Source organism: Cynocephalus volans, chromosome 5 (genome assembly GCF_027409185.1).
Source record: "Cynocephalus volans isolate mCynVol1 chromosome 5, mCynVol1.pri, whole genome shotgun sequence".
NCBI classification, from domain to species: Eukaryota; Metazoa; Chordata; class Mammalia; order Dermoptera; family Cynocephalidae; genus Cynocephalus; species Cynocephalus volans.
Window position 1 is genome coordinate 147719070 of NC_084464.1, and position 25855 is coordinate 147744924.

Sequence of the window (25855 nt, forward strand, 5' to 3'; positions counted from 1 at the left end):
GTTCTCTGCCCTTCCTAATGCTTTGAAATCAGTGCATTTCATTCATTCATTTCAATCAGGAAATATCTATTAGCACAAGCATAGATACTATTTTTACTTATCTAAGTGGAAGAGCACGTTGTAATTCTCAGCATGTGTTAGATGTGTTAGAAATTTTACCACAAAGTGTGCATCAGAAGATTGTGTATAATGTTGAAAAACCAGCCCCATGCAAATGTCCAAAGATGGGGGCATTATAAAAGTAAATTATGGTCTACTTTTATGACCGAGTAGTACTGAATCATTAATATATTGTGTTTTATTTGTTGAATATTTGATGACATGGGAAAATGTTCAAAACCTATCAATTTTTAAAAATGGGTTATAAAACAGCTTGGACAATGGTTGCTGAACACCCATGGTTTCTGTAAATGAAGCCTTGAGAGGCAGCAGTGTGGCTCACAGAGGGATCTCGGTCATGGGCAGGCGTGTTGTTTCTACGTAGACTGTGTGTGTTTATTTATTCCAGGGAGGCTTTGGGGACACTGATAGTGACTGGGAGCTAGAGCAGCTAAAGATCAAAGGTCACCCTTTTTTGCAAAAAAAATAGAAACATAAGTGTGTTTAGTGTTGTGCATATGTGAAAAAAGTGAGAAGACATAAACCAAAATATTACCAACTTTTCTATGAGTGTAAGGGAAGAGGTGATTTCTCTTTCTCCTTTGTTCCTGTGTTTTCCAAATTTTCTATAATTAAATATTTCTCATGTGTAATGAGAAATAAACAATAAATGTTATTAAAATACAGATACATAAGTGAATATGACCGTGCTCATTGTCTTCATGGCATTTACTGAGGGGTAGGTCATACGGTGATTACAATATATGTGCTAAGTCCTTGCATAAAGTATGTTTAGGTTGCTGTGCAACCATGCAGCCCAAGAGAGATGAAGGGCAAGGCAAGGAAGGCTTTCCAGAGGAGGCAACACGTGGACTGAATCTTGAAGGATGAGCAGGAGCTATTCCCAGAAGAGGAGCCAGAAAGTGCAGGAATGTGCAGCACACTGGGGCATGGGCTGTCTGAGATGCTGTGAGAACATGGGCGGGAGGAGAACCAGGAGCTATGAGAAGCCCTTTCCACAAAGTATTTGAGTGGTGGAGCTTACCGTACACAGAAGCTGGAAATAAGGGTTGGGATCTGACCACACAAAGTCATATGTTCCATGATAAGCCTTTGGGCCTCGTTCTGAGGAGCTATTAGTGAACAGTTCTTCAGCATGGCAGTCAAATGTTCAGATCTGTCCTCAGCACATCTGCACACTTACTGTGTGCTGGGCAAGTTCAAGACCACTACCCAGAGAACAAGACCAGCCATGGCCTTCCCTCTTAAAGTCTGTTCCCCCCGCCAGGAAGCTTCCCAGGGTGGCCTGGCATAGCCTAGACTTTCAGATTCCCTGCAGTTTACTCTGATACACGGCAGTGGCTGGGAGCAGCAGGGTTGGGGAGTCTAAACTTCATTCCACATTGATTACACAAATACTTATTGAGGGCCTGCTATGGGTGGGCACTGTGCTGGGGACTGTGAATACAAGGGGAGGGGGATAGACAAGGTCCACGTCCCTGTCCCTGTGGAGCTTCCTGTTTTCTGAAAGACAAGCCCATGTTGGGTCCCCACATAGAGCCCAACATTGAATATCATCCTCTGAGACGTGGTGGCAGTGACCTTAAAAAAGTGCGTGCAGGGTCAGCCTCTTTTCCGTTCTCTTAGGAGACTCTCCAAGCCATGTGCTGTGAGGAGCAGGCCATTGGGGGAAAGAGTCACAGATGTGTCCTTCCCTCCGTCCTCCTCCCAGTGTCTGAATAAATCAATTCCCAAGCATCATGTGTGTCACATTGACGAGGCTTCCCTACCTACCAGGCACTAACTTCACATGCAGAGTCTCTTCTCATCTCTTCAAAAGCCCTAGGAGGCTTCTCACTGCCTGTGTTAGAAATGAGAGAAGTTAAGAAACATGCCCAAGGCCACACACTCTTCCCAAGTGGCATAAGGGGATCTGCAGATTGCAGAGTTCTGGCTCCTAATCCTGCTCAGTCTTCTCTGCATCTAAACAGCTTGTTCGTACCCATCCTCACGTGTTGGCCAGATCACCAGCTTTCCACATGTAAAAGTTTTCCTTTGACTTTGCTACTTAGCATCAAAAAGAGCTTTCACAAGAATTAAAATGTGTTTGAACTCCAGTCAGTAATAAATAGAAGACTGCAGAGGTAATAAGCACTTGTTGAACGCCAGGTGTTGATATCTGTACACAGTTTTTAAAACAACACTGTAAGATAAATGTTATTATACCACATTTACATGTAGGAATAGGAAGGCCATGGAAGCAAAGTAATATGCTAGAGATCTTGGCAATTAAACCCAGGTTGTTCTTAGTCCAGAGGCTTAGGCTACTCCTTCCTTTACTGCACTCTCACTGGGGCGTTCTTACTTAGTTTTCATCACAAAACAAGCGAATTCAACCAAGGGCTTCTACGGACAGTTTTAAGGAGCTCTGACCATAATGTCGCAGCATGGTTGTCAGTTCTGGGTGAAGAAAGGCTTTGTAGAGGTAGCGTGATACAGGAGCAACACCACAATGTCCCAAGTTCTGCTCCTGCCATTTACTGCTTGAATGGGATCGTGTATGTAATACTTAGCACCGTGCCTGGGAATGGTGAGTGTTTGATGAGCATGAGTGTTGGAAGTCCAGCATTGGAAAAGCACCTGCCACAGTTTGTGGCACGTGTGGGCCCTCAGATGGCAGTGGGGAAGGGAGAGTTTGTGGAAGAATTAACTTGCGAAATGAGGAACTGGGCTTTATAGGGAATGTGTGGTAAACCCTTGCAGGGAGAAAGAAGAGGAAATTCCATAAAGGCTGGGAGGAGATGCTTCTGGGACAGAAGCCTCGGGGGAGAAGGGGTTGCTAAAATTCTCGCGGAAGAGTGAGAGATGCCAGAGAGTCCAGGGAAGAAGAGCAAGACTAGAGCCCTTCAGAACCTGGATCTCTGCATAGTAAACATGACCTTCCACTCAGGAGCTTTGGATTCCAATTCCCCGCTTTTGTTTTTAGTTTAGGTTACCTCTGGACCCCTTCTAAATCTAAAGTTCTGTCATTTTAAGGCAGGACACCAGTTCATACTTGATGGTGAGTCCTGTGCAGCCAGGTATTTTATTTGTGTAGTGCGATGTCCTACAAAGAGAGGTGCCCTTTATAATATGTAAAGTCCCACGCAATGGCAGAGACACCTAGGAATTGGCAGCTCAGACTGCGCAGCAGGAATGAATGACGTACCCAACTGAATGAACTTAGCCCCGAGAAGGCAGACATGACTTGGAGCCCACGTCATGGAGTCTTTATATGGGTTTTCAGTCCTGTCTTGTTTAGACGATGTTCTGTGTAAGTAACAGCATGTGCCTGGTGCTCCCCAGAGACCCTTGAGAAAATTAAATAATCATCTTGTGACACAGTCTCCATGCTTATGTTTCTAGAATGCAAGAGAACTCAGCTGCTCGTTTTAGAAGCATCCCTATAGGAGAAATAATCCTACATTTACTCTAGTGGTTAAAGTAAAAAAAAGGAGTGGAGAGAGAAACAGGAAGGGACAACTCGAGAAAAGTTTTAATTCAGTAATTTCAAAAATAGCCACTGGAAGGTGTCTATTTTCAATTGAGACTACTCCCTGAAGGGGGTGTTTAGAAGAGTATCTGCAAAAGAGATCTTTTTTTAAGTTCAGTCACTTTTGAGGGTTAGTCCTCGTCCTGGATTTGCTCAGATTCTCGCGTTCTTTTTTTCTTTCTCTGGAATTCCATAGACAGTAATTAAGGAACCGGAGGCCAGCGGGAGGTCAGGGAGCCTTCCTCAGTGAAAACAGGGATTGTTGGCCACGCACAACACTCCCTTTTTTCCTTGTGGTGAATAGGAGATTTGCTTAGAGCTGATGACTTATGCCTTTCTTGCAAGTTATGCAGTTAGCAAGCGACTGGGGAATCAGTCAGCAAGCAGAAAGAAGCTAATTGAATGCAGTGTCTTTGCTTCTTTCTCCTGTGGATACTAAGCTGTGACGGTGGAGCCTGCCTGCCTGGTCATGTAACTCCAGAGGAACATGTTCGAAAAGTGCCTGATCGTAACTGTGAGATTGCGGCGTTGCTGCAGCAAGAGTGAGGACGCTCGCAGAGTGGGGAGGGGGTGGGGGTCCCGGACCTCCTCAGAGTCACCCCTTAGGCCTGCTAAATGCCGAAGCCGGTGAAGCCGGTAAGTCGCTAAATGAGTTTAATGTGAAAGGAAGCATGCATTTTCCATTTGCTCCAAGGAAAAGCTTTCTAATTGCTCCTGCCTGTGATGCTGCTTTCTTTTCTTCTCAAATTCCTCTAGATTTGTTCTTCGTCTCCTGCTTACTCCCCTACTTTGTAACCCTGAGCATTCTTGTCTGGTGGGCTCACCCAGTGATAAAGTGGAGCTTTTGGAGGAAAGGAGTGAATGTTATTTTAAGAGTGCAGAGGATGAGCGTACACGGGTTGGAGCTCTGTTGTGAATTGTGGAGGCTTTTCGTGTGGAGGACTTGAATTCAGACAGTGTCGCACGTTGCTTTTCAGAAGCCTACAACTGACTGGCTTCCTTCTCTTAACTTTAACACTAATCGCATGACATTTTGGACCTAGGAAGTTGAAGCATATATATCTGATGATGCACTAGGTTAAAAAGAAACCATGGTGTGCATTTCACAAGAGAGCACATTTCCAATTTCAAACTACTTTTCAGAAATGCTTAAATATTTTACAGTGTTACGTGGCACTGGGGGAGATAAGTTGACTTAGTCTGGGTGTTAATTGTGACAGGATGTTGCATGTTCAGAGCTAGGGAAGCAAGCTGAGAGCGTGTGTTCCTGCAAAGGGCACAGTTGTAATCCTGTGCCCAGCATGGTCTCAAGCGGTCCCCAAAAGTGCTCCTTGCAAGTTTGGTTTAGTCTTTATTACAGCACATTATGACTGTGCCCTCCCGGCTGTGCCATATGGCTTTTGGAAAGCATTTGTTCTGTGTGTGCATCATAGTTGCAAGAACTCTTTGTTACAGGGTCAAGGGAAGGATGTTACCAGCCATCAGTGACAGGCTTGCATTGAGCAGTGAGGGGATGCTTTTAGCGTGCTCCAGCACACAAATCTTCCTATTTACAGATGCTATTAATGTTGCTGCTTTTTTCTGATCAGCCTGCCTGTAGCTGTGTTGTAAAAACTTCTCCACACTGGCTCCGTGTCTTTCCTATTAGAACATTGCAGATGTGTCAGGGATGCACTTGTTCCAAAAGAAGCTGAGAAGGAAGGAGGCGCCACCCTCCCTCGCATGCCAGACGGGCCCCACAGGTTCCTCATTCAGCGCCCTGGCAGCCGAATGGTGTGCTCTCTTTAAAGCAGCTATAGTTTTGTGCCTTGGCTTGGTCAATTTGTTATGGTTTAAAACTGTGGAGCCAGCTGTCTGCAATCTGATGTAATGTTGCTATGGATACCAGAAATGAAACACTTAAGCATTCACCACAGAATTACTACATATAGCATTAGCCAAAGTAATTAAACGTTGAGCCGTATGGGCTTTCTGGTGGAAAAATCTGCAATAGAGGGGCTGGAAATCAAATGTTTCTATTTACAGTATTGTAAATTCACTTTTCCACATCCTTTGGGGGGCGGGTAAGTTGCCTTTTCTCTTGAAGGTTTGGGGGTGGGTACACAAATGATTGAGTTCACGTTCTCCTTTAGAAGATGATCAAATTAAAGTTTATTTTAGTACTCTGACCCTAGGACAGGACAGGGAGGGGAGGTGACACATCCATGTTTGAATGTGTGTGAGCATATACTTTTATTTTTCACATTAGTTTATTTAAGACCCATTCTATAATACAAGGGCACTTCGAAAAGTTCATGGAAAGATTTGAATTATCTTTTAATTCTCTTATTCCATGAACTTTTTGAATTACCCTTGTATTTGTGAGCCTGTTTCTTGGGATTAATCATTTAGTTTACATACAATGCATATTTTCTTTATCTTGTACAGAGTCCTTTCAGGTGGGAAGACTTCTTTTGAAATATAATATTTTAATTTAAAATTTCACATGTATTTCTTAATTTTAAAAAATTCTCAAACTCCCTTGCCTGATGGTGTATTTCCTGAATCAAAAGACACGACATGTTATTTTTCAGCATTTGGGAAGTGGCACATGCTTATTTAAAAAGAGAAACATGACATGAGGAATTTAAGCTTTACTCCCCAAGTTTAGAAGGAATGCAGGACCTTTACAGCATCTTTCTGTTAAAACAGCTGGAGAGAATTTTTTAAAGGCAAGTATTTCGCAACTCTTCTCTTCCTCTGGACTCAGGAGGAAGCGAGAAGTCAACACCTCTCTGTCAGTACAAAGCATCTTTGGGATGCATTGTTGAACTCAAGTAACTTCTGGGTGGACTTAAGAGGAAGTTTTCTATTTAAAATATATATACACGCATATGTTTCTTGAATGGCATGGGTTTTACCTTACGTTTTTCTTCATGTAAATTGTACTGCATCTGTTCTGTCTAGTGTCCAAAACATGATAACACAGAGGAACTTCTTGGTTGTCATGGTCTGTGATTTGTCAATGGCAAACACCTCCAAAACCTCCTTTTTTTAAAAGAAAAATTAAAATAACATCAGTTCAAAGTTCTAAAGCGCGGATGTTTCTCAAAAATAGACGGAACGTGTGAAAGCAATTAAATAAATACCTGGACTATGTTATTTTTCACCGCAATGAATCTGTGCAGAGGAAAGTAGGGCTTTGTGAAGGGGGCACTGCCTTTAAATCTGCTGTCCTAGTTGATTTTGATGTTTTACTGGAAAGGTCACTCGAATGTGCCTTTTCTACATGTGATTTATAGCTTTATGGAGTAAGATTTTTATATTACTTCTTTCTCTATCCCACTTCTCCTTTTACTTCCACCTACCCCATATACACACACACCACCACCACCAGCAACAACAAACTAGGCATGAGGTATATATACATCAGTGATTTTTATCCTGCAGTACAGCTTCCCATGTCTTGATCATAGACATTCTGTGCCTATTTCATTTTCACTTGATTTCAAAATTTCTTATCGTGAAATGGTTAGATATGTATTCTAGGTTTGTCCCATTGGTAGGGACAGAGACTTTCTGTAATGTAGTGTTGTTTCTTCTATTAGAGTTGTGTGGCTTTTGAGTTACATCAAGAGGGCAGAATGTTTTTCAATGTTTACTGCCATTCCATGCACTGTGGGTTTATCCAGGTGCTGATTACCCAGAATGAGGGTTAACCAAGTTCTCATTCCTTTGGTTGACCACTCCGACCCTTTCATCACACACCAACAATTCAACCAAGTAAAAATGAAATTCAAACCAGACCATACCATTAGGTATTAGGAGCTATATTTATTTTAGCGTTTTAAATCTTAGGCCTAATTACCAGCATTCAGTGTGACCTCCCTCCATTACCTGGGGATCCAGTCTCTATTGCTCATTACCAGGTAACCAGTAGTTGTCTTTAATTCTGAAATCTGAATGCAACTTTTTTATCTAGGAATTTTAGGGAAATCGAATATAGGTATTGGTACACTTCACAAAAGGGAATTCTGAGAAATATTCCTGTCCTGATGACTTGCTGATGATAGGTTTATAATAATCAATCATGAGTGGGTGAATGGTTTGCTTACAGACACATAATGGCTCCATGCTGGGAGCCCCAGGGTGAGGACAAGAGGCCAGGAAATGATTTGTTTTTATCCCTTATAGAGTACCATAGTGCTAAGAAAATATTTGTGGACTCACAATGTGCGGCATTTTTCTGCCTAAGTAATTATTATAATCTCCACCTCTTTTCCTCTTAAACTGTTCTCTGCTAGCTCTTGCTTATCTATTTTATTGTCTATAAAATGGGGATTAATGAGAGCTGTTCTTGGGGGGGCAAAGTTTCCACAGGAGACTCATGTTTAGCAACATAGTTTGTTTTGGTTTTGTTTTTTAATTCGAGGCATTTCTCTCCCTACTGTTTCATGTGGGAGGTTTGAGGAAACGGAGAGAAGGTCGTTGTCCGGATGTGCAGGATTAGCGGGGATTGCTCAGGAGCTGGCCGGGGTACGCCGAGGCCGTGCGCTCAGGAGTGCGGGGGCCCCCGCCAGGCAGCAGGCGCACTTAGTTTGGAGACTTCTTTTGCTGTTGCCTATTTTAAACAGATACAACAGAGGATGCCACATATTGAATGTTGGAGCTGACGTGGAAGTGAAACCCTCATTTTGTTCACAAGGAAAGGATTGTTTTTAGCCTGGGTCACTGCAGCAGAGAGAGGATTTTTTTTTTCTCTCTGTAATGTTTGATACTTGAGGGAAAACAGCTGGGCCTGAGCATACTTGAGTCACTGCACAACGGAATGGGATGCTGGGGAATATGGACTGTACTGTATGGCTGAAAAGGTCAGCTTTTTCCCTTGTCTCTCATGGAGGAATGTGGGGTCTGTCCTCATGCTTGCCTTGGGAGCCCTTGGCAAGAGCTGGGAAAGGCGGAAGGGCTGGCTGTGATGTGGCAGACAAGGCCTCACGAATGGGATAGAGGAAGGCTTTTTGCATCTCTTCCTCTTTCCTGCCCTGCTGTTTTTGATTTTCGGGGGAGGACTGGAAAAAGTCAACAGAATTTGGGTTTGGAGAAGTAGTTGATGACCACGTTTCACAGCATGTCCTGATGGGCCAGACAGATGAGAGCTGGCCCAAACCGCAGCAGCGTAACTGGAACCACAGGGCCAGCCTTGGAGAGCGAGTCCTGCCGCAGTTCTGCTGAAAGAGGACAGGGAATAGTTGGGACAAATGCCCCACATGCAACTAAAGGGCAAGGGTGTCGGTTTCGGTGCCTAGGACCTAGTTCCACACCGAATTAGACCTTAAGATGGTATGTGGAGCTTTGTAAACCTGTTGGGCAAATTTATTGGTGCCCCGAGTTCAGCGCAGCACTGCCGAGGTTTGCAGAGCTGCAGTGAGGCTCGCTACATCCTGCTGCAAGGGCAAAGCTCTGGAGCAATTATCTGATTAACTTTTCCTTTGTTTCTTTGCCAGTCAAGAGAACAATCGGATGATGAGACCGAGGAGTCGGTGAAGTTTAAGAGGTTACACAAGCTGGTAAACTCCACTCGCAGAGTCAGAAAGAAACTAATTAGAGTGGAAGAAATGAAAAAACCCAGCACTGAAGGTAAAGAAGCCAACTCCACCCTGGTTATTCCAAGTGAACTCATTTGGGGTCAGTTTTTCAGGAGAAAGAGAATATGATTTCAAGTGGAAAATGGACTGAGTTTTGGCTGAGGCTGACAGAATTATGTCTGCATGTTTAGAAGGGCATGCTAATTCATGCATGTTAACTCAGCATGTTATGAAATGAAGCGTCCTGGTGTCAAGCAGGATGCTTAGCAATGTAAGTGTAACAAAGATGGGAAATGGCTAGTATATGACAAATTTTCTCAAGGTGCAGTATAGCTTTAATTATGAGGCATTTTATGCCATTTTATATAAACTTTTAAAACTTCTTAGCATTCTCTACCCTCCCAAAAGGACTGTGGTTCTTGCTCAGTGAATTTAGTTCAAATTTGATATACTGTACATTCATCTTGAACAAACATCTAACAATCAAGGCACTTAATATCCCTTCAAATCTCTGAGGGACAATTTGTTCTTCCTGTAAACAGTCTCAAGCCTCAATTCTAATGGAGCTTTAAGGACCTTCAATTCTAAGGGGATTTTTAGAGCTGTATTGCTGGCTAAACCACTTGTCAGATGAAACAGTAATGTCATGTATTGTAATGAATAGTTAACCTTTGAAGTGTAATTATGACAGTTTAGATCTCAACCTTATTCAACTTTCTTGTTAGTAATGTGCATTTGAAGCATCTTGTAAAGTTCTCCCAAAAAAGATGAAAGAATGAGATTTTTCTGCTTAGAAAATGACAATAAGTGAATTGGAAAAAATACTGGAAAGAATATGCCTTGTTTTAAAAAAAAGAGCAAATTACTTGTTAAAATGTCACATCTACATTGTAAGGAATTTCAAAATTTTAACATGTAGGTTTTAAAATTATCATTGTAGAGGCCTTTTTTGGTTATAAATAAATAAAATCAAGCCATGCAGGGAACTGAATTTCCCCTTATTTGCAAAGGTAGGGGTTTCTTTTTATTATTGTTGCTTTTTATTTTTTGTTGTTGTTGTTATTATTTATTGGTTTAAATCCCCTAGAATAAGACTAAAGGTGAGAAGGTTACTGTGGGAGGGTGGGGGTTAGAAGGTTTCATGTGGGTGTCTTTTTGCACAGCAATTCTATTTACATTTGGGTGCAATGCTGATTTTTCATTTGGATGTTTTAATACCTGCCTGTCAGACATGGTTTCCACAGTATAGATACCTTGATTTTAGTTCTTACTGAAATCACACACAGGTTGTCAGTTGGTACTGTCAGGAAGAACCATATGGAATTGCCAACATTTAATCTTGAGGGCACATTTTAAAGAAAACCTCATGCACAGTTGCCAAAATCAAATCTCAAATATAACAGATAGGTGGGTCTCGTCCGTAAATGAGATCAAATGGATGAAGTACCTAGTATTGGGCCTATCGCCCACTAGCCCCTTCACACTGATAGTCGTGTTTCGGGGCAGCCTTTCCACTAGAACAACATTTTTTTAAATGCAGAAATATTCTAATCTGCATATTTAAGTCCGAATAAATCAATTCTACTATCTCTGAGAAGCATGGTTGAAAAGAAGAAAAATATACCAAAAGAGGTAATTGTAGGGTAAAAAGGAATAGCTGTATGGACATCTGGCTCTGAATTTCAATTCATCTGGGTGTGAGTTAGGTTTCACAGGTGGAAGATGGACTTATTGAGCCCTAGTCCCAAGTTATGTTCTAGTGTCATGAGTCAGGGAGCTGGGGTGCTACTGACTGGGCATGTCCATGTCACCAGGAGAGTCTCCAGGTGTATGTGTAGCTTAGGGCATCTGCTTTGGGCTGTCCTCCAAAACCCTGCTAGACTGGAATTCCCTCCAATCCCTGGATAGTAGAACTCTCTGAGGTTCCTCATTGGCAAAAGAACTGGCATGTGGGAGAGGCTATCTTGGTCCCTGATGCTCATGCAAAGCAGGAAAGATTCGTGCTCCTAATCACCCTCCTGCCCATGCCCTGGGACTTACACAAAGTTGATCCTTTGACTTCCTGCATGCCTGTCCCAGTACAAAGTTGTCTGCATCATAATGACCGTGTACTGAGAGCACTCTCTGCGCCAGGCACTTTGCTTGACACTTGAGGTTTTATGTTCCCTTTGAATATGTCACACTCAGGAGAGCCACAGGAGGCAGGCACTTACACCATCCTCATTTCACAAGTGAGGAAACTGGGACACCAGGAGGCTCAGGAGTTAATCCAGGTCACCAGCCAGTCAGCAGAAGGCCCGGAATTGAGTCTTGGCAGCCTGACTCCCCTACAGCATCCAGTGTCTCCCCCGGCCTCCCACCTCTCTTCCCCACCAGCTCTAGAGTCCTGGGAAAGCCAGGAGAGTTATGGTTCTTCACCCAGTCTGTCCCCCATAACTTGAGGTTTGAGTCCATATACCGGCACGGGTGACCTGGACCATATTTAATATAGGCCATGGCAGTGCCCTTCATCTGTCCATTGCTGCATGTCTTTCCCCCAGAACTGACACCCTTTCCCTCGTGACTTCAGCTCGTGTATAATCCGATAATGAATCATCAGCTGTTGTACAGTACGTTTCAGCTTATAAAGCAACTCCATATCTCTCTTTTCATTTAATGTTATCCTCACTATAGCCTCCTGGGGGATGTTATTAAAGGTGGGTGGGGAAGCATTATTATAGATGAGGAAACAGGGGTCAGAGAGCTAAAGCCATTGCCTGAGGTCACGGAGCAGGTGAGTGGCAGTGCCAGGCCTGGAATCCAGAGCATAAATCTGTGTTCCTAGCATGAAGTCCTCCTTTATCCTACTTCCCTCCTCTTGTCAAAATAGCCTTTCCTTCCGTATTCCAGTCTCCGCTGAATAAGATGGATAAGGGCCCTTGCAGGGAGCACGTCACACCAAATGCGATGGAGTGAGCTGATCTCGCTTGTCATTCTTCCAGCAGTGTAGTTATATACTGCCCACCAGAGGAGCAAGGCAAAGTCATTCTCTAAGCCCGAGGAATCCAGGTCAAGGCTGGAATGTCAGGCACAGGCAGAAAAGCCACACAACGTCAGGCCTGCGTGCAGCACAAGGCTGAGGCAGCCACTTCAGGAGCACTTGCCACATTCTCTCCAAACTCCTTACCAGATGCCTCTTTCCAGAATCAGGAAATAAGAGCCAGATATGTTGTGGACATGCGTGCACCAGCTGGTTCCATACTCAAATGTGACACAGAATATTGGAATCTCTGATGACAACCCTAAACATAGAGTGTAGAAAATGTCCAGACCACTGCTGAGTGACAGATCCTTAGCAGATCCAGGGTAGGCCCACTTAACTTCCCTGAAACCCCTTAAGACTGTGGGTCGATAAGGGCCTTTGCACATGTTTGTGGACACCTGGACTGAATGTAAAGCCATGGCCATGCTCAACTTGTTTTATAGAGAAGTCCACTGTGGGGCTGCATCTGCCACCCCACTTCTTCCTGGAGGAGGAGAGTGGACTGTATCCAGGAGAGCTTGCCATTTTTACTTCTAACATCATGAAGACCCTTGGTCTCCATACCAAATTAGTCAGGTGTCTGAGGAAGGAGCAAGAAACTTCCATGATATTTGTGCATGGCCTCTGGCCAATCCCTGGCCCATTCTTCAGTGGACTTTGGACTGGACATAGTTTCGAGTCTCCTTCCCTCCTTCCCTCCACACCTCATCATCATCTCCTCGAATTAAAGTTGATCTTGGGTCATATTTAATAGCAGCAGTGTTTTTGTTTTGTTTTGTTTTCTGTACATTTGTAACTACAATTCCCATCGATTGGAAAAGTAAGCCATTTTTAGAATTTTAAAGTCTCAAGACCATTTTGATCATCTTACCCCCTTCTGAACTGAGCATTCCTCTCCCTTTATCTCTGACATTTAGCCATGCACTGGCACCCTGTCCCAGCTGGTAGACTTAGAGCCATACTTCTCTTCCAAGGAACTTTTTATTTTTTCCTTTTCACAGTTCAGCTGGTGGAAAGCTGCAGAGCTCAAAAGTTTCCTTATTAAAGGGACATAGCCAGTTAGGGTTACTACACCCACAGTGTGACCTATTTCTTTTCTCACATCTGTTCACATAACACATGCAGAAAAGAACTCGGTTTTCCTGCCAGCAAGTCCAAACCTTTCCACTGTGCTCCAGAGGGCTTGGCTCGCTACCTGGCTCCAGCAAGGGCTTCGAGAGCTGGAATCCTTGAGACAGAGTGGAACACTCGATGGAGCTGCTTGCGTGTCGAGGCCCTTAAATGCCCTTGCTCCTTCCCCATGGGACCTGAGTTGATGGAAATATCTGGCTGGGTTCACCCAGTTCCTTAACTGTGTTTGGCCTGTCAACTGGAGACCATTTGTCAGTCACATTTGCAAGATACAACCCTTTATGGTGTTCCCTCACCCAAACTCTCCTAGAGATTTAATCACTTAAATGGCGTATGTACCCATAAAAAAATCACTGTCAGCCACGTGGCATTCATGACACTCACACTCCAGCTATAAAAAGCTACCAGAGCCAACATAAAACAGCCTTTCAGAAGCAGGAAAAATTCTGATTCCTAGCTTCTGCTGATTGCACTTATACTGGAGAGGTGTTTATCTTGAAATGCTAAGGCATATTGTGATCCTGACTGGCTTAGATTTTGCAGTTGGCATTTTTAATAGGTCTGTGGAGGTGTTTGGTTTACAAAGATATTTAAAGAAGGAGAAGAAAATACGTTGGAAACCTTTTAACATTAAGCTTGTGTGAAACCAGCCATTTGCATAGTTGGATTATTTTCTTTCTCATGTACATATTTAAATGGGAGCCAAGTTTCTGAAGAGTTATGATCTGGAGAGGGGGAGGTCACCGTGGTTTCCGTGTGGACTCGCTTATTTGTTGCAGGGTGGGGGGTGTAAAGAAAGATCTATGACAGAGCGCAGAAGGATGTTCACGGGAGACTCTGTGTTGGTTCCCTTCCAGGTGGGGAGGAGCAGGTGTTGGAGAATTCCCCCGTCCTGGATGAAAGGTCCGCCCTTTACTCTGGAGTGCACAAGAAGCCATTTTTCTTCGATGGCTCTCCTGAGAAACCTCCCGATGACTCAGATTCCACGTCTCCATCATCCAGCAGCCTGGACACCTGGGGAGCTGGCCGGAAGCTGGTCAAAACCTTCAGCAAAGGAGAAAGTCGGGGCCTGATTAAGCCCCCCAAGAAGATGGGGACGTTCTTCTCTTATCCAGAAGAAGAAAAGGCCCAGAAAGTGTCCCGCTCCCTCACTGAGGGGGAGATGAGGAAGGGTCTCGGGTCCCTGAGCCACGGGGTAAGTACAGATGGTGTTTGCTTCTATGACCACCACCGTCGCAGGCACCACCTTCTGGTGTCCCTGGAGGAGGTTCAGAGTGTCCGGAAGCAGATCCGCTTGAAGAAAACGGATACTAATTATTCCTGTTCCAGAGCTTTTCTCTGCCAGCGTCCCTCCAGGAAAGGAGTGCACAGCACCCCCTGTGACCTGCAGCTGCTGCGGCAGAAATGCAAAGGGGGCGGGAGCTGCGGCCTCCCCGGCAGGAGGGCGCGCGGGCGCCCCGCGGTCAGCGAGTTCAATGTCACCTACGTGGTGGAGCGGAGTCTCTACAGCCACCTGAACGTGACCCAGCTCGTGCGTCCTGCCTCAGACAGGACCCTGAGCAAGGCTGAGAAACAGGACCTGAGGCGGTGCCTGCTGGAGGAGGAGGAGGAGGCAAAGAGAAAGTGGGCGGCCACAGTCGACCGCTGCACTAAGAGGGTTCTCTTGAGAATCCACCAGAAGTCTGTGAGTCACAAAGACGGTCATGGGCACGGCCTTGTCATTTCTGTGATGTGCAGTCAAGCATTATGGCCTGTCTTCTGGGGAGCCCGGCTTCCTCCCGCTCTTCCACTCAGAACCTCGGGGTCCATTCCACCGTCACCTCCGCTTTCAGATCCTGCTGTCCTGTACTCCTGGCTGTCTCCTCCTTTCTCCATTTGTCCTCTTGCCAGTCGAGGCTGTTCGAGTTTTAATTAAAAGTGAAAATCCAGGGAGGGGCTTACAGGGGACAGGGGTGGGGTTTGGCCGCCTCCTTAGAGTGGTTGTCCTGAATCCCAGCCATCACGTCACTTGACCTCAAAGAAGCCGCATCAGAACACAAGGACATTTCACCCTCACAAGAGATGCTTACTCTTTCAGATAATTAAAACAATAGGATCTAGCTCATGGAAAGTTTGCCATCATCACAGTCACCAATTCAGTGATTCAAAAACATTGTAAAGTACGTTTTTATTTTATTAGGAGGGCCGAGCAGAAAGTTCCTAAATCAAACAGGGAAAAAAATTAGGGCTCTCTTGTTTTCCTTAAGTCTATTCAATGTTCTTATCTTTTCAAACAAAAAAATTGGCCTTTGGAAATGTCCTCCACTGCCGCATAAATTCTGCTCTACATAGCAAGGAATAAAGTACTACTTTCAAATAATAAAATGTGAGACCCAGTAAAATTGATTTTCAGGGCATGACTTATTTTGAACTTCAGAATATAGATATTTTTCCTCCTTGAAATTTCCAGCTAACTTTCAGCTCGCAGAATAGCCCATATTAAATGGTACAGAGTGGGGTGGGGGGGGCATGGAGGTCCTGGCCCTCCTGTCCTCTGGCTCCTTGTGTAACCCACTTGGAATTGCTGGCTGCCCTCCTTTTTTAAAAGTCTGGAAGAATAGAGTATGCTTCCATAGTGGCTTTTCCCAGAGTTCCTTCACATTCATGAATAGGATGTTCTTCCCCAGACAATTACTGTCATTTAAATTCATTCAATCAAGTTCTGCCTTTGCGAAAATGAAGACTGATGGGTCAATGCCCTCCTTAAAATGACCTTCTCTTTTCTGGAAGGATTGTTAGGTCCTCCCTATCCCTTAGATTTTCCAAAAATTCCCACATGTACACTCTTCTTTCTAGATCTTATTTTCTATCTTTTCTCATTCATTTAATGCTTTTAATACTATTAATATGTAGCAAAAACTTTTCTCCTGGCTCTTTCTATATCATGGTAACAGTTTTTTATTGGTTTTGTTTTTGTTTTAAAGTAGCAGAATTCTCTTTCTGACTCACGCAGCTTCTGGTTTGCTCTGACCCACAGATCTTTTATAAAATACCAGTCTCAGAACAATTTATTTTTTTTGCTTTCAGAAGTATTCTGCCCAGTTGAATCCGCCTTTGTATGGATGACTTTGATAGAACAGATCCACTTCCTCTCTGTTAGTTGAAGACTCACCTCTGTGAGTTTATGTCACGTAATACTGAGAATTTATCCAGTTTGAGCACCTGCCATTGCTCATGTACCTCTTATGTTACTTTTTGTGAAATTAATTACAAAACTTCATCAGTACTTTATCTCTAGAAGTTATATTTCTGAGATTTGTGCTAATTAACATTGTGGGGTAGTGATTAATTCATCACTGACATTGAAGGTAGACATCTGGGCAAGTTTGTTTCCAGGCACCACCCACAGCCCTCTCCCAGGTGATGCTGTGTAATCTCTATCCCAAGTATCAGTCTGAGACTGGGCATTTTTAAGAAACTGTGAACTTGAGGCAGTACTGGACAGTTTTAGTATTTGCTGAAATATGGGTTTGATGCAAAATTAAAATTTTGCATGTAACTTTTTCTGTAAGTACAATTGTATAATCAGGAAAACAAAATTAAATTTTCCAATTACCCAGAGAATGTGAGGGAGAATAAGTGTTTTAACAATAAAAAAAGCTTCTTTTTCTTTTTTATTTTATTTTAAGGAATTAATCTCATTTCTTTGCTTGGTTTACTTAAAAAATTCTTTTCCATTCTCTTGTCATACATTTTCTTCATTTTATCCAAAAGGACAGAGTTTCCTTTAATCTTCAACCTTGATCTTTTTGTCTTTCAGTAATGCCATATTTGCTTGATGAAACCTCAGGGAAATGATAATGCTTTGTATTCACTGGAAATACTCACTTGTCTTGCATTTTATTTGGTCATTCAATTTTTGTTTGGGAGAACAGACATGCATGACATTTTGGAATTTTGTCCATTTAAAAAATTCAACACCCCCCCCACACCCAAAACATGTTTCCAACTGCATGGCCATTCCATTGATTAGCTGTCCTCATCTGAAGCATTTATATAAAATGTCTTTATAATTACTATACAGTAGATGTATGAACTAAAAAAAAACTTCATTTAGGCTTCATTTATTTAGATCACCAAAATAAAAGATTGGTTCATTTTTTTTTTACTGTTCTCTTCACAATCCATTTTCTCTGTTGAAGGAGTGCTGCTTCGAAAACTGCATCTTATAGAAAAAAATCAGAGATTAATTTAAGCAATGTTTATTGTTAAATTCTTTGTCAATCGTCCACTGAGAAAAATGAATTTGGTCTAGATATCTTAGCATATCACTGGGAGAAGTTTTAGTTGGTAGTTAGTTAAGTAAACCAGTCCATTTTTTTCCTTTAAGCTTTTTGTTTTAGGAATAAATGCATACAACAGGCATATGAAAACTTAAGTGAGCTTCTAATTTATCACAGTAATAGTTTCCATATAAATTCTTTGTCAGTTATTTCATATGTATCAGAAATAATGTGTTCGGCGCCAGTGTTGCAGTAGATGCTTTAAGTTTAAAGCAGGGACATGCAAAAGCCATAAACTGATCAGGCATCTGTGTGCCATACTGTGTCTGTGAAGCCCTGAGTCACAGGAAAGGAACTAGAACAAATCACTGCCTTTGCAAAAATGAGGAGAAAACTTATTGGGCATTATAAGTTGGAAAGGGAAAGTTAATGTTAAAAAGTAGCCTTGACAGATGGTTGTAACATTGCTTGCCCAGCTGGGTGGTTTGCCCAGTTAATGTTTTTGTGTAGAAAGGTCTTTCTCTTTTTATAGAATGTGTGCGTGCGTGCGCGTGTGTGTGTGTGCGTGTGTGCGTGCGTGTGTGTGTGTTGTTAAATTGGCCATAAAGGAAATCAGATTACCCATTGATGTTTAATGTAAAATTAGGATCATATCCACTGGTAGTAGATTATTTAAGACAGCAACAACAACCTTGAAGTACAACAGTTCTGTGACATCCTGAATGTTGGTTATCCTGAAATGCATCCTAACTTAGCTCCTGGCCCTCCCTTGTGCCACAACTGCCATCTTTTACTTGGTGGCTCATTTCTGGGATTCTCTGGTCTTAAAATTGAACTTCCAGATTGTAAGGTCCAGGATAGAGCTCCAGCCCTTTATTTGCATATTTATAATGTTGACAAAGGCCTAAATTTCAATATAACAATTGCGGGGCGAGCTACCAAATTCTCAATGTAGCCTTAATGAAAAGTAATGGAAGAAACCAATATTCATAGAGTGTCTGCTATTCATAGGGTGCCAAGAGCTGTGCTAGAAGTCTTCAAATATGTGATGTAGACATGATTTTACTAATGAAGAATCCAAAGCTAAGAGAGTTTAAGTACTTTACCTGTGTTCACACAGCAAGTGGCAGAAACAGGATTTGAATCTACATCAGTGTGGTTCTAAAAACCTAGGCATTTTCCTTCCAGGATGTTTCTATTATCTCAATTCAGTTAATTAAATATATATCTAAAGCATATTTATTTTAAATAAGCAATGTTTATAATATACATTGTACTTTTATACCCATTTCTTCCATTTAATAGCTGTTAACTAGAATTCTTTGAGGAAACAGGTAATGCAAAATATTGGAGCCCAAATCTACCATTAAATTTCTATTACCATTCATTAAAAAGATACTTAGTTCTAACAAAAATTAGTGTGCTTTTAGGGGGGTGGGGGTGGCCAGAGTGGCTTTTGATAGAAAAACAACAGTGAATTTGAACCCAGTTCTTGAAATACAAAAAGCACTGAAATATAAGCAATTCCATAAAGTTTGAAATCAGCCACAAGTACTGTAAAGTTTTCATTCTTTATAATATCAGCATTTTTCCTGTTGAAATTAAAGAGTGTGGTCAAAGACAGTCACTGAATCAACCTCTTTCTGGACAAATGTGGTGTCTTCACTTCATCGACTGTGAGAAAAAGGGTCATAATTAATTATGCTGGGCGGTTAGATGGGAAAGTTATCAGCATTTTTGGCTAGCGCAGGGAAGCACTGAGTGAGTAATCCTCTTGGCCTGATTGTACTACCATAAACATAACCTTTTTCCCCCTTCTCAGCAATTTAAAACCAAACCAAACAAAAGTCTGTTAGAAGAGTCTGCTGTCAGGGCAGAGCCTTAAGATTTCAGACCTGGGTTTCCAAGACCACCGAGCTCATGGATCCTCTAATACAAATTCCATCTTTATCGCTATTGAATGTAGCTGAGATTAAGGGAAATTGAAGGGGAAGTTCTGTCCTAAGAGACAGGGAATCTTACAGCACTAAGCTCCTAGAGGGTTTTTTGTTGTTGTTTGGTTTTTAACAGTTGCTTTTTGCAAACTAAGGGGATTCTAGATTCTGGTGTAGGCAAAGTTCCAGTGGTCTGTGAAAGGGCAGAATGAGCGAAGTTTCCTTATGACGTGAATCATGTGTTTTCTCTTCACCATGTCTTGTTTCCTCCTTTCATCTCGTACACATACTTGTGATTCAGAGATGTCCTGCAAATGGAAGTGTGTTGGGTTGGGGCACTGCTGGCTGTCTAAAGCATAACAGGATTATTCCTGCTCTACCCTGTGTTTCCACAGAGAACCTGCAGTTTTGGAGGATTTGACTTGACAAATCGTTCTCTGCACACTAGCAGTAATAATTCTGACCCGATGGTGAGTATAGGTTAGAAGAAAGCAGAAGGTTTGGATTCAAGCCATATGGTTGACGATAGTTTCTCATTTAGTGTCTGTGAGAATTGATATTGGGTAACCTTCTCCTTGGTGATCTTAAGTCATATTTGGAAAGAAGCCCTATTTCTCCCATCTTAAAGACTCCGCTGTTCCACATGGAATGAATGCCGACCACCTCTGGCCTCTGTCCACCTCCTTGAAATAGCACAGTTCCTTTAATGCCTTTGCTTCCAGCATCTGTTATGTAACAAATCCAGATGAGTTTGGCTTCTACAGTCTTAGTTATTTATGCACACAGGCTTTCCTTCACACTGGTTGCAAGCACATGACTACTATGCACACATAGTGTGACAGGATAGAGCCTTGTGATTTGGGTACAAATATATGCTAGCACTTCTACAAACCATGGGCTTAGTACATGGCCCTCCAAAGACTATAATAAGCCTATGTCTTTGCAATCTGAGGTGACATGGAAGGAACCCAGTCTCTTTGGGACCGAAGCCAACCAGACCCCTCAGGGCCACGGTTACTGCCTCCTCAGACCTGCTTCTAGGTCACAGTCTAAGGACAGGCCACCACTGAAGTACACAAGTTCTGTTCCCTGAAGTTTACTCTCTCAGGCCTCAAGGGTATAAATGAATTTTACATATATTTTTGCTTTTCCCTTATGCATTTGATCATGAAACTGTAAAATGAAGATTTTGAGCTTGATATTTGTTATGATCATGGGTCAGCTAAAATATCTATCTGTGATATGAAGTGTGTGAGACATTTCTGGAATAATTAAACTATTTTACTTTGATATCAAATTTTATTGATTCTTTAACCAATAATTTCATGTAGTTAGTATTTTAAGAAATGAAAATATGATCTTTTTTTCTTCCTTTCCCAGGGGAAAGTTTTTTTAAAAATGTAAAATATAATGAGGGATGACCACAATCTAGCTTATTCAGAGAAGGAAATTTACACGCTAGGAGTTGACCACACTAAGCACTGCAGTGCTATAAATCCAATCAGATGTTCTACTTCTAATGACCGAGCTTTTACCATTGTGATCTTACCACTTTCCTAGGGTGATTCAGTAGTATTGTCCCTCTTTCTGCTCCACTGCTGGGATTATTGAGCATTGGTTCATGTAAATTACTCTTTTTCGATGTAATGCAGTCCGCTTGGGTGTTTGAAGTGGTGGAAAAATCTAATCAAAGGAGAATGTACTAAGATTAAATAAAATAAAAAGTGATTCACATCCCATTTTAAACAAACAAACAAAAAGCCCCTTAAGGTTTAATTTTTAAACAAAAAGATACATGACAGAGCAGTAAGTAAACACAAGAAAAACTTCAAGATCCTGGGGAATGCTAATATTTTTCTGAGAGCTAGGACATTAATGATTTGGTTAATAAAATCTGTTTTGGGAATTCATGTTCTGTGACTAAAGGTACTTACAGTGTTTCATTTTGCAGGGTAAAGAAGGAGATTTTGTGTACAAAGAAGTAATCAAATCACCCACTGCCTCCCGCATCTCTCTTGGAAAAAAGGTGAAATCAGTGAAAGAGACAATGAGGAAGAGAATGTCTAAAAAATACAGCAGCTCTGTCTCTGAGCAGGTATGTAGCCACCTAGAAGAAAAATTTCTTGGTTTCTCCTGACAACAGGGAAGCTGAGGTTGAGCTCCCTGACATTTTAAGTGGTGCTAAATACGTATATTCCTTAGCACTAACCTGCTCCAGGACTAGGATTGTGTAGACAAACATTCAGTTCAACAAACATTTGAGTTATTCAGGCATTGTGCTTGGTTCTGGGAAAATAAAACACGGGCCCTGCCTTTTACATACAGACAAGAGGAGAGACAGGCATGTAAAAAAATGATTACTCTTCAGTGCAAAAAGCACTATAAATTTGAATACAAAGGAGCAATTTTATTGTCTAAAATATATTTTCTAAGATGGATGTTACCAGAATCAAATCTAAAAAAGTTTTCTTAGCCAGCAGACTTAAATGTAGTGTCAGTTCTAGAAGCACATAGCAAGTCTGAGATAAAAACTCAGAAAGTGCCCCTGGCTACTGGACTTCCATAGTAACCATGTTTCCTCAGGGGGTGTTTTCACTAACTGGCCCTATCTGTAGCCAGGAAGATATCACAGAATTGATTCTCTGCCCAGTTCTATTCTTTTGTCACTAGAAACATGACTGGCTTCTGTCTTAATTGCACGGGTGGTGGGAATAAAGACACTTGAAGAGCTGGGCCTTGAGGTAATCTTGACCATTAGACTTTCACAACACTCTCCTCTGACATCTTTTTAGTACTGACTTTGTAGCCGTTGAACTACCTGTGTACGAGCTGCTTGTCTGTGAAATATGTAGGGAATGCCACTTTCTCCTCCAAATAAAAACTGCAGGGAAAGCAGACATTTTTGCTCAGCTGCTGCCCTCTGGTGGGCATAGTGAGCTAAAACCAAGCATCCCCTGTTGGAATCACTCAATGCCACCAGCTAGCTAGCCACCCGCACTTTGATTCATACAAGTCTGCACAACCTCTTCAGTTTATTACGGTGGTTCTCACAGGGGAGGGGAGGGGCGAGAGTGTGATTTTGCTTCCCCACCAACCCCTGGGCAGTGTCTGGCATAGTTTTGATAGCCACGCCAGGTTGGGGTAGAGTGTGGTAGCTGCTGCTGGCATCTAGTGGGTAGAGGCCAGAGATGCTCTAAACATCCTGCCATGCACAGGATGGCCCCACAGCAAAGAACTGTCTATTCAAAAGACCTGTAGTGCTCAGGCTGAGAAACCCTGGCTTATTAGACCTATAGGCGACCTGGGCTGCCTTCAGTCTGTCGTATTCATGATTTTTTTTTTTTTCCTTATTCTTTTCATTTTCTTGTGCCTATGGGTGAGGGAGTGATGGTGATTTTGTGTTTCTGTCCAGCAATGAGGCAAACTGTGCACACTCCTGTGAACAGGCAGCATGCCCATGAAAGCAGTGCCACTAATTCAAAGCACTTTATTAAGTTTGCTTTTCCCCAAAATTGAAACATCCACTAAAAGCCATTGTGAGCTTATGTTCCTAGAGGGTTTCTGTTTTATGGATCATGAGCATAAAATTTGAATGTCATTTTGATCATTTTTCTATAACCTTACTACCATATAGCAGTCTTTGTATACTTAGCTCTCTGTTTTTTTTAAGCAATTACTTCACATAAGTTAAGGGAAACTAAGGAACAATTGATCATTGTGATGCTTTCTAGAAAGAGGAAATTAATGTGAGATTTTGTGTGGGTTTTTAAAAACTTTTTTGTAAATATACCAACCATCATGGTAGGGATTTTTGTCTTCTCTCCTCCTGCTATATGCTCAGCACCTGGAATAATATTTGGTCTTGTAGGTAATCAATAAATATGCTATGAATAAGTTAGGAATCTTTGTAGGCATTTTAAAACATATAATATCAGGTGTATATTTAATATTGCTTATTTTCAAAATGTCTGCTTTTTTCTGAAGCATCAGAAAAGGTTTTATATGGATAAATCACTTATTTTGTGATTCAGAAAAGAGGAATGAAAATTTATCCAGGAATTCATATTTCACAGCTTCACTAGCTTCCACTAGTGGCAACTCTGTTTATAGTTGCTGCTTTGAGGTTGTCTGCTCACCTTCCTTAAATGTAAAGCACAAGTGTGTTTTGAATTAGAAGCTGCTATTGCTGTCCTTAAATGTTTGCAGGGCCTACAGAACCGCCTTAAAGCCCTTCTGATGATTTGGCAAATAACAGGTTTCACTGAGATGGTTTTGTGCTCATGTGGCTATGCAATATGCCAGAGACTTTACTATTTTGTCAAGTAAACAATTCTTACTGCAAACTTTTTGAAGTGTAATATTTTCTGTATAGCATTGCCACTCAAATAAGCATGCCATCCTTCTATGTGCAAGTGAGGAGCTGCAGCGTTGATACTTAGCCACCCAAAAAAGTGAAAAGTCACGACTGTCAGCATTCTGATCTGAAAGAGACTTCTCACCTTTTTACGGACAACCCTTAAAAGTCATGAAAGACGCTAAAACCATGAGGTTACATATGGAAATTTTATTGTAGACTGAAACTCAGTATTTTTGCTGTGTATCTGGGTCTTAAGATGGTATCATTTAAGTCAATTTCAATACTTTATGTAAGTAGAAACAAGAATCTGGCCAAATTTTTTCAAGGCGTATATTTTTTTTTAGTGTAAATGTTTCCCTTCAACGTAGATTGAATATCCTATAATGGTAGTTCCAGAGAGTACATTAATAGTGGATTGTACTTGATCAACATTTGAAGTCCGGCCTTGGTACTGGTCTCTTGAGTATGCTGAGAGACTCTAACCCTTTAACTAAATATTTTGTCTATGTGGTAGACAGATTTTTCTCAGAGATTTCGAGAATATCTATTTGAGCATGAAAAATAATTTTTGAATGCTTAATAAATAGTAACCTGTGCCACAACTTTAAAATTAAGCAGGAATATAGGCTAAAAAGGAGGAGAATATTGTGTAGAGAATCAAATATGGGTATCAAGGTCGACTCGATCGATTTCGTTGAGGACCACATTGCTGAGTATTAGAACAACGCCTGTCCACTCTGGTGAAATTTAATTTTGTTGAAACCCATTTCAGGACTCAGGCCTTGATGGAATGCCAGGCTCCCCTCCACCTTCACAGCCTGACGTGCACCACGCGGACACACCCAAGCTCAAAGCCGGAGGTTCTGTGGAAAGTCTTCGGAGTTCTCTGAGTGGGCAGAGCTCGATGAGTACGTCTAGTTAGTAATTATGGGTGGTGTTCTTTGGAGGTAAAAAAAACAGACATTTATTGAGTGCCAGTTTCAGGCGATTAGAGATAAGTAAGATCAAGTTGCTACCCTTAGGGTGCCCTTAGAGAGTCAGCGCTGCAAAATATCTGGATTTAGAGTCGTATTTGTTTAGTAGTAGACGTATAGCAGCGGCACAAAAGAGGGGGTGATTAGTTTTGATTGGAGAAGATAAGGGGAAGCATCTGAGAGGAAGGATCTGGAGAACGGGAGAGAGTAAGCCAAGGGGAAATGCACAACCAGAATAAGGGGCTTGGGGGAGGGAGGGGAATTATAAGTGTCACTGATGACAAATACTGTTCCACCACCCGAGGGCCAGTGGTGGCTGCTGTTAGCCAAATGGTACAGGGGAAGAGATCGTGTATTACATCTGCCACTCTAAGTCCTTCCCCTTGGGCAAGTTGCTTGACCTCTCTAAGTTTGTTTCCTCATCTGTAACATGGGGTAAAACCGATACAAATGAGAGATCTGAAAGATTGGTAAGGGCAGAGTCTAGTGCCTGGCACCTCAGGTCCTCCATCGGGGAGTCTCCAAGTCACGTGGATTCCCAGGTCATAAGGAGAACTTGCTGTGAGTCCCCTGTCCACTTGGGGGCTTGATTAGTGACGACAGTCAGAGAACTTACAACCGGGCCTGTTCTGGACCTGACACGTGGTTGTGGCTCATGGCTTCCCTTCTCTGGGCCTTTGTTTCCAAACCTGTGATCCCTTCAGTACATTTCAGCTTTGCTGTGCGGGAAATCTGTATTTACTCTCATTCTTCCCATCTCTCCTGTACAGGTGGTCAGACGGTAAGTACCACCGATTCCTCAACCAGCAACAGGGAAAGTGTCAAGTCGGAAGATGGTGATGACGAAGAGCCGCCCTACCGGGGCCCGTTCTGTGGGCGCGCCAGGGTGCACACTGACTTCACCCCCAGCCCCTACGACACAGACTCGCTCAAGCTCAAGGTATGTCCCTCCCTGGCCTCGGAGCAGTTAACCCGGGCTC

General features: G+C 42.3%; 1 protein-coding gene across 3 annotated transcripts in view; it reads left to right on the plus strand.

Moving 5' to 3' along the window:
* Positions 1-25855, plus strand: part of SASH1 (SAM and SH3 domain containing 1) — a 174740-nt gene that overhangs the window by 129666 nt on the left and 19219 nt on the right. The window contains exons 1-7 of one of the 3 annotated variants that reach the window (XM_063098331.1): positions 4073-4267; positions 9115-9247; positions 14206-15032; positions 19940-20014; positions 21496-21639; positions 24674-24809; positions 25646-25815. In XM_063098331.1, coding sequence (XP_062954401.1) covers positions 4247-4267; positions 9115-9247; positions 14206-15032; positions 19940-20014; positions 21496-21639; positions 24674-24809; positions 25646-25815 — 1506 coding nt within the window. In that variant the 5' untranslated portion in view covers positions 4073-4246. Of the gene's footprint in view, positions 1-4072; positions 4268-9114; positions 9248-14205; positions 15033-19939; positions 20015-21495; positions 21640-24673; positions 24810-25645; positions 25816-25855 lie in introns of those variants that run through there. The other 2 variants (XM_063098328.1, XM_063098329.1) reach the window with 2 other exon arrangements.